This window comes from Vicia villosa, linkage group LG1 (genome assembly GCF_029867415.1).
Source record: "Vicia villosa cultivar HV-30 ecotype Madison, WI linkage group LG1, Vvil1.0, whole genome shotgun sequence".
Taxonomy (NCBI): domain Eukaryota; kingdom Viridiplantae; phylum Streptophyta; class Magnoliopsida; order Fabales; family Fabaceae; genus Vicia; species Vicia villosa.
The window spans coordinates 39,854,599-39,863,763 of record NC_081180.1 but is presented as its reverse complement, the minus strand read 5'-3'; the positions used below and the strand labels follow the sequence as shown (position 1 = coordinate 39,863,763).

The window sequence follows — 9,165 nt, the reverse complement described above, 5'->3', positions numbered from 1 at the left end:
TGATTCAACGTATAATACCAACAAATACAGGCTTCCACTATTGAAAATTGTTGGTTTTACCTCTACTGAAAAGACTTATTCTGTCGGATTTGCATTTCTAAAGAGCGAAAAAGAGAAAAATGTTAATAGAGATTTAGAGGTGTGTCGGGAAATGTTGAAGGACCAAAAAGACATGTCGAAATTAATTGTCACCGATCGCGACATCGCTTTGATGAAGAATCTACATGCCACCCCCTAATTAGACTTGGCACCCCCCAAAAGGTATGAAATGACCAAAATATCCAAAGATTTTTCATTACCACATTTTAGCAAATCTACGTGACACCAGATTTTTAAAATCTTCGTGCATACCAGAAATTTGGCGAAAACAAGTAGATTTTGTGAAATTTCTGGTATTTTCTGTCGGAAATTATGAAATTTTCGGTATTTTTTACCGGAAATTTAAAAATACCCGCCATTTTGTACCAGAAATTTCACAATTTCCGGTACAGATTCCCATACCGAAAATTTTGAAATTTCCAATATTTCTATTTTAAAAAAATGCTAATTTTCTTATATTTTTAATTTTTTTCAGTGTGAACTAGAGGCAAAGATGGTACAGTTGCAGGACGGACCATTAATAGAGCCGATGCTCTTGCTCGGGCGGCTGTTGATGAGACTGGTACCTCAGTGTTACCTGCTGGACGCATTCCTGCGAGCGATTCTAACTGGAAATGGAGGACTGAGCAGACGGGGATGGGGTTCCGCGCACCTCGCCGTCGGGGTGGTAGAGCATCCACTCTTGTGGACGAGCAGGTGGTTCAGGATGAGGTTACTGAGGATGAGGCGGTGGCTGTTGTTCGGGAGCCGGTGGCTTTTTCTGAGGAGCATGTGCCTGTTGCTGGGGAGGAGGTTGTTGTTGCCGAGGACCATGTGCCTATAGTTGAGGAGCCGGTGGTTGTGGTTGAGGAGAGGGTTGCTGAGGAGCGGGTGGTGCATGATACAGACACCACCACTGATGCATCTACGAAGCCATCAGTACACACTAATGGAGCTTTTACATGAGGACCTTCTGACAGGTCCGTTTTGACATGATATGCTCACCATGTTGCTTTTAGGATATGGCAGGGCGAGGTATGTAACACTACTTAAGTGCTTAATTTTTATTATGCAATTTGATTTATACTACTGTGTTTTAATTGTATTTTTTGTTACAGGAGCGACCAATGCTGAAGCTCACTTCTCACGGGTCGAAGTTGAAGAACTTCCCCGAGAGACCAATGTCTGAGCAAGTGGCGAGGATAGTTCGAGACTTCCATTTGATGAACTTTGCTGGATGCTTCCTGACAATGCTGGACGCCCCTCTATTATCAACTTTTGTTGAGAGGTGGCACTCGGAGACATCATCCTTCCATCTTCCATTCGGGGAGATTTTTTACACCAGTTCATAGGGACCAGGCAACGGCGGTGGGCATGGTGATGGATACTTTTGAGGTTGATGAGGTGGTTATGCTTAAGGAGTTTGGTGACACTCGGGGTTTCACCTCAGAATGTCTTGGTTGAGGAAGGTTTATCAGGAGCTTGTCGATGCAGTGAGGTATCAGGTTGTCGCTAGGGCGTAGATGCTACATCTATTGGCATGTACTCTCTTTGCAGACAAGTCTAGAGTTTATATAGATGTCTGCTATCTTTCTTTATTCAGCAGCCTTGCACCCATGTTGGACTTAGGGAATGGCGACATTGACGATGTTGTACACATCGCTTGATGCTGCATCTCGTCCTGACACCAGACAACTTACTGGTTATCTGAGCTTGTTACATGTATATATTTTTACATGGTTTTTTATGTTTTATTATAATTTACCTGGGCTAGATTATTTTTATTTATGCAGTGTTGGATTTACGAGCACTTCCCTCACATCTGTGAGCGGAAGACCCGGCGTTGTGCGGCTGCTGACCCTTGTGCGAGGAGGTGGAATGCTCTGACGCTGGATGATGTCATTTGGACACCGTATACAGGTCACCGCGCTCATCTCCTTTAGTTATCCTATGGCGAAATGATTTCTACATGGCCTTCACATCTTCATCATTCTTCAACTTGATTAAGTTGTATTTCACCCTTCCATTTGTAGCAATCCAGTCCTTCCGAAACTCGATCTTTGTCACCTTTTTGTTATCGGAATCAGACAGCAAATTATTCAACGTTTCTTTCAAAGTGGCAAAGGATTCATGTCCATCTGGAATCTTGGTTTGAACAACATGGTTATGTCCATTGAAATACACTTCTACATTAATCAAATACTGAGAAAGAGACATTTTGTTGAAATGATGTGTTATCCAATAAACCTAACACCCCTATTTATACAAATGGTGGTGCATTCTAAACCACACAGCAGTTTTAAAAGTGTCGGCAAAATCTCAGCAGTTTTAAAAACCAAAAATTGAAACATACGAAAATTTTAGTTATAATGAAATTTTCGGTACTTTCCGGAAACTTGAAATTTACGGCATATCAGAAATTTTAAAATAACTACAATTTCTGATATGATGTACCGGAAATTTCCTTACAACAAAAAATTCCAGTATGTTGTACCGAAAATTTTATAATGCATACCGAAAATTTCTTTCGAAAATTCTTTGTATCTCAACTTTTTTCAACAAAGATAAAATTGAGTTAAAAAATAATATATAGGATGCCAAGTATTAAAAAAAAAAAAAGGTAGCATGTAGATTTCTCTCGGGTTTGATGAATTCGTTGATACGGTGGATTTTGGCTCCAATAGATAGTTCCATCCATAAAAAGCCCAATACGCAAAATAAAGGCCCAATTTTGCTTGCGTCGGTCTTGGACCTTGGCTTAGACAGAGTGTGATGCTACTGGTGGAGCAGCTTTTTGCACCTCTCAATATTCGAAATATTTACTTTGTCCCTTCAATTAGATCTATACCACATTATTTTAACTTCCCTAAAATATCCTTCAATTAAAAAAGTTACATAAATTTATTTCTCTCTCTCTCTCAGAATTTAGTTATAAATTCTATCAAAAATCTAACTAATCTAAATAAGTACTCGCAAATTTTTAGATATTTCACACATTAAGTATATCTGATTTCAATAGTTGGTATTTTACAATCAATTTATTTACTTATCAGTTATTTAAACCAAACCACTAATTAACCTTTGAATCCTTAAATATAATACTATGCACACAAGTATATTATATAACCTCAATCAAACACAATTATATACTATTTCTTTTATTCAACTAGTAGTGGCAGTGCTACTTCATAACACATACATAGTACATACACACTATCTATCCTCTTGAGTCTCTGACATCATGTTTAATTAAAACTAAAACCCAAGATCCAATAAAAGCTGAACTAATCATTTGTTGTTTAATTCACGACACCTACCATATACTAATAACAAACTAATTGCCACTTGTCCATTTTTTAGTGCATGAGACACATTTTTAACAAGAGTTTATCTAATCTTAATATCTATTATGGTAATGCTGTTATTAAATTGTGCCACTATAACCATATTTGGGAATCAAACTTCTAAGTAAACCATTGACTCTATCTATAAACTAAGTTGACAGACTACTATATGTATTTTAGCTTTTTCTTTTCTTGTTGTTTCCATCAGATTCAGACTTTATCTTCTTTAATAAAGAAAAAATTATGTCAATATTGAGAATGATGTAAGGCTGATATATAGAATAACAATTTAATACAAAAGTATTATTAGTGAAAAGATATAAGTTTTTGATAGAAGCTGATTTTCTCAATGCGCAATTGTATATGCTAATTATTCAAGTTAGAAATGATTATAATAAATTAAAATCGAATCCAAAATCTCTAATTAAGTTGTAAGAGATTCTTTACCATCTCATCAAAATCGTATTGACTACTTACAAATAATTTAACGTAAGTGTAACATATAAAAAAGAAATAATTCAGACTAATATCACTGTCTAACTTATAATTAAACATGATTCACTTAAAAATACTTAAATGAGATGGTAAATATTCTTAACGATGTAATTTTGTTAAATCGTTTGAGATTTTTTTATTATTTATTGTAGTTCTTCCTATTCGGAGTTATATAAAAAAAAAACTTGGTTTATGAAAAAAAATACTGTTCAGATTGCATAGCTTTCAGTGCAATTTATTTTATGCAACCGAGGACAAAAACAGCATCATCATCTGCCACTACTAATAAAACCAAGTAAACTCATCTAAATTAGTATATATTTAATTAAAAAAAGCGATTTTTAAGAAGTGAGCTTAATTTTATTGTGAGTTAAAGTTTGTTACATAGAGTAGTGTAGTGGTCCAGCTATCCACCTCAGTCTCTTGATGAATTATTATTAATAATGTGAGTAATTAGTGAGAAGGATTTATTAGCACACACCAGTTGTGTGTCTGCCAAGTAAGAGATGGATGGGTAGTCAGGTTTTTATGGTAGGTGACTAAACAACCACCTTTGAGCTCACATGCTTTCTTTATGTCTAGTATTATAAATTCTACCTTTTTATCTCTTCATGTGTTATGTAATCACTTCTAGTACCATCCTCATTCATTGTCTTTCATGCATACATAATTCAATTGTTACCCCACAACCATTTCACTTTTGAAATTTATACAATTTAACCACATCTCTACAATATGCAAGATCTAAATCGGATATTTTTTATACGCAATTGTAGAGACTAATTCTTCGCGCTGAGGAGAACCATAATAAATGACAAAACTTTTTTTCAAAAAAATTTAACACTGCTACATGTTTAGAACTGAATTCGAACTCAAGTAAAATAAAAAGAAATTTCTTATCATCTTATCCATATGATCGTATTTATAAAAGTCTCGAAAAGAAGCAAAATGATGGCATTAAACTTTGCACAACTTATGAACAAAGTATCAATATCAATAGAACATGAAGTATCCCAAAAACAAAAAAAGAAAACAAAGAGGAAAGTTCATTTCACTTACTAGAAAAAAAAAACTAAAATGAGAAAAATACAAAAATACCTTGGAGAATTACATGAATCATGTAAAGAATGAATGAAATAAATGCAGAACTATTTCTATACAGTTAAAATCTTCACTCTGAAGTTGAACCAATGATTATGAAATAAACTAAGCCTATGTTTGTTTCCGCCTCCAAGAGGCCGAAAGACGCGCCTCTGGCCAATGCTCTTAATTGAAGCTTCTTACTTTATCGCGTTTTCTTTGTATAAGAACGCGAGAAATACCTTCCAAAACGGGTTACCAAACACACGCTAAGAAGTTTATGAGTAGTCTCTACCCTACAAGTGCCTCTTGTTTATGGTTACTTTCAACTATCCACCAAGGTCTGTTAGAATCAGCATGACTGCTACTTCCTTCTTCAGTAGCATCAGCAGGAAGATTAAGATCAAGAAAGTCCCTAATCTGCGGAACTCTAATCTCAGAACCCCCACCAGAAGAAGGAACAACCATATGAGATCTCTTATGTCCACCTAAAGCTTGACCAGATTGAAAAACCTTGAAGCAAATTGGACACTCATGATGACCTTTGATCTTCATGTTTTGAACATGTTCATTGCTGTTATGACTATGAATAATCTTCATGATCTTGCTTTCGGTTGTTGGTTCTTGAGATAGATCATTTTCAAACTCATTGTTGTCCATCTTTGAAGCAAAACACCCTTTGTTCTTTTTATGACTCGCTCTATGGCCTCCAAGTGCTTGATATGAATGAAAGATTTTGTTGCAAGTAGTACACTCAAACTTTCCTCTCTCGCCGATGAATTCACCGTAACTCTTCATAGTAACTGATTCTGTTCCATTGACTATGTTTTTCCCATTTTCAGCTTCTGAATCATCCATTGTTGACACATAATCAAGCTCGAGTTTCGTTGATTTGATGGCCCCCTTGATCTTGAATCCTTTTTCAGTATCCAAAATTTCGGAACTCTTCCCTTTAAAGTTGAAACTCTTTTGCTTCATCAACTTCGCGATATTCATAGTACTAGTACTAGCAGTAGCAGTAGTGAGATTCTTGTTGCTGGCATTGAATTTAGTAACAAGATTAGTTCGAACAGAAGATCGATGATGTTCGATGTAAACAGAATTGTTATCCGAAGATTCAGCAAGACCACTCCAAGGACTAGCATCTTTACTAAGCATAATCAAGCTCATAGCAACTTCTTCTTGCTCTTGTTCAACTTCAGAAACAGAAGAACAAGTTCTTGCTGTTACAGTTGCAGCAGCAGCAGCTACTATGCTATTATACCTTGTTCTTGTTCTCTTTGATCTTCTTTTCCTACTCGGCGCAGTGATTTCGTTATCCGATTGAACATCTTTCGTGTTATTCGTCCCAGAATCTTGATCCTCCAAGCTGTTGCAAACTCTTTCTTTCTCCGAATGACACTTCATGTGACCAAACAAAGCTTTCCAAGACTGAAAACATTTTCCACACTCTTTGCAGAACTTATCATAAACCAAACGCTCTTCACCTGAATCTGCAATTCTCTTTCTCCATGTTTTCTTTGGATTCTCTCTTAAACCATAGCTACCGTTTGTTTCGGAACCAATGCAACCGTTGTTGTTGATTGGATCAAGCTTTTGTTTGAGTTCTGTTTTTTCAGATGATGATGATAAGTTGTTTATATGAGACCTCATGTGACCTCCTAAGGATCTACCACAAGGGAAGGTTTTGGTGCAGAATTTGCAAGAGTGTTTGAGTTCTTGAGTTTGGTGTTTTTCCATTGAGATAAGAAAGGAAAAGAAGAAAAAGTGTGATATGAGTTTGAAGAAAATTACAAGGTAGTGCAAGATCTAAGGCAGGAAAAAAGGGAAAGAAAGAAAGAGTGAAAGAGAGAGAATGAGTAGTGAAGCAAAGCAAAGTACCCTTTGGAATTGGTTACTACTAGTAGGAGTACTAGCTTATTGGGTGGTTGAGTTTTGAAGAAAAGATCAAAACTTCAAGAGTTGTGTTGTGTTGTTACTTTTGTTGTTAATGATTTTTGTTGTTAATGATGGATATTAACAAGTTAAATAGAATCAAATAGAAAATAAAAGTTACTCACTTCGATTCTCGAATTCCACTAAAAATCGACAATGTCTGCGTTGGATCAGTTCCTACAAAATTATGCTATAATTTTAAATTAATCGGTTGCAAGATTAATTTTTTTTAAAAAAATAACTCTTATAATAATAGGGTTGGATCAGACTCTTTCAATTAATGAATCAGATGACTTAAATTTGAATTTAATTTTATAATACAATTTTAAATATTTTCTAAAAAATATTTAAAATTATTAAAAAAATTATAAAAAAGTGTTATTATGAGTTGATTTTTTTCTTTGTATCTTTTTCTCTTTTTCTATATTTGGAGGAGAAATCCATGCATGGAAGCAAAGATATAATAATAAAAAAAAGAGAGAGGGTGGTAAAGAAGCACGTGTACTCAACTAAGGATCCTACGCAACTCTTAATCCAACGGTATAAGATTTGTCCACGTAAGCAGCCCTTAAAGTTTAGGGAACCTAATAAAACTAACTCATTTTTTTGGAACTATTCTTTCCTTTGTCTTGCTATTGAGAAAATGCTTCCACTCTTTCTCTCTCACACACTCTTGAAATGAAAGGTTCCACTCTATGGCCGTTATTCTTTGGACTTTCTATTAGTGAAGTAGTTTTATTTTTTTATTTTTTATGATGATTTTAAAAAAAGATTTTCAAGTGGGTCCCTTTGGTACTCTCAAATCTCAATCCATTTGCTTGCTTCATATCCCAAACAAAAATGATATGACACTGTTTATTGATAAAAGGAGGTACATTGTAAGGTCAATTTGGTAATAAACAGCTCAAATATTTTTGGTGGGGTTATCTTTTAGTTGAGTTTGCTTATGTTATTTTCAGTTCTTATTCTTATTTGGTTGGTTCAGTTGATCCTTTCTTAACTTTAAATATAAACTCGCATTTTCTTAAATATTATTTATAAGTGATGGACCATTGTAAATGTAGTAATAAGTGAACTATATATGTGAGCCATGGACTAGTTTAGTAGAGGAATAGTGATGCAACTAAAATTTGGCACATTTATATGAGTCCAAGAGTGTATTATCATCATGAGTGACATGCCTCTTATATCTTAGTTTTGTTTTAACATAAAGTATTGTAAATGTCATCTTTGATCTCAAAAGTCACAATGATACAGCTAAGGTCTCTTGGCATGACAGAAATTGTTTAAATTGATTAGATTGCTTCCACAAAAACATGGTCGATGCAAAATAAGAAGTTGGAATTGGAAGTTACCTTTTATAGGAGAGAACCAAAACAACTCCAAAATTATCTTTGTACAACTTTATGTCCTATTGTCTTTGTTTTTTATTTCTTGTAAAATGCTAATGTGATAAACTATTTCCCCCTTTTTTTTAGTATGTTGGTGGATAGTTTAAAAGAAATTTGTTCAAGCTAAGTCAACAAGAATAATATAGTGTGTGAAGCTAATAACCTAATAATTAATTTAAACAACTTCAAATAGTAATAATAATAAGGCATATTTAATCCTCCAAGTCCCTTAACTTAATTAAATATTTCACTTTAATCTTTTAATTAAAAAATGTTACGAAGTAATCCCTTAACTAACATTTCATTATCTTAAATAGCCTTTTCTGTTAGTTTTTGTAAAAAAAAAACGTTAAGTTGTGACTACGTGGCATGATAGGTAGTCAAATGTAACTTGTTGACTTGACATCTATGCTATATTTGCACTCTAGGGTTGACTCTTCATCTTGCAGCTTTCGTTTTCAAATTCTAGGGTTGATTCTTCATTTTGCAGCTTTTGTTTTCAAATTCTATGATTGAATATTCAGCTTATAGCTTTCGTTTTCAGATCGTTTTCATCTTCCAGCTTTCGTTTTTTATTATTTGCTGTGTTTTATTTCGTTTGCTTCCCCAATGTTAAAGAATGCAAGCAATGCTTCAATGTCAAACAATCAAAACTTTGGAACAACTGGATATGTGATTCGTAGAAACAAGATGGTGAAGTGTTTTTGCCATGATGAAATTGTTATTCAACATGTCAGTGATATGAACAATGTGAAGTATGGAAGAGAATTTTGAGGTTGTAGAAATTATAGAAATAAAATGGATAGGGGTTTTGATTTCTTCAAGTGGTTAGGTGATGAAAT

The 9,165-nt window shown here is 34.4% G+C and overlaps 1 protein-coding gene across 1 annotated transcript; it reads right to left on the bottom strand.

The window, feature by feature from the left end:
• Positions 1-4,789: 4,789 nt before the first annotated feature.
• LOC131604641 (zinc finger protein ZAT9-like) lies at positions 4,790-6,977 on the bottom strand. The gene has a single exon (XM_058877074.1). It carries the CDS (start codon positions 6,735-6,737, stop codon positions 5,289-5,291), a length of 1,449 nt encoding a protein of 482 aa, XP_058733057.1. The 5' UTR covers positions 6,738-6,977; the 3' UTR covers positions 4,790-5,288.
• Positions 6,978-9,165: the final 2,188 nt, after the last annotated feature.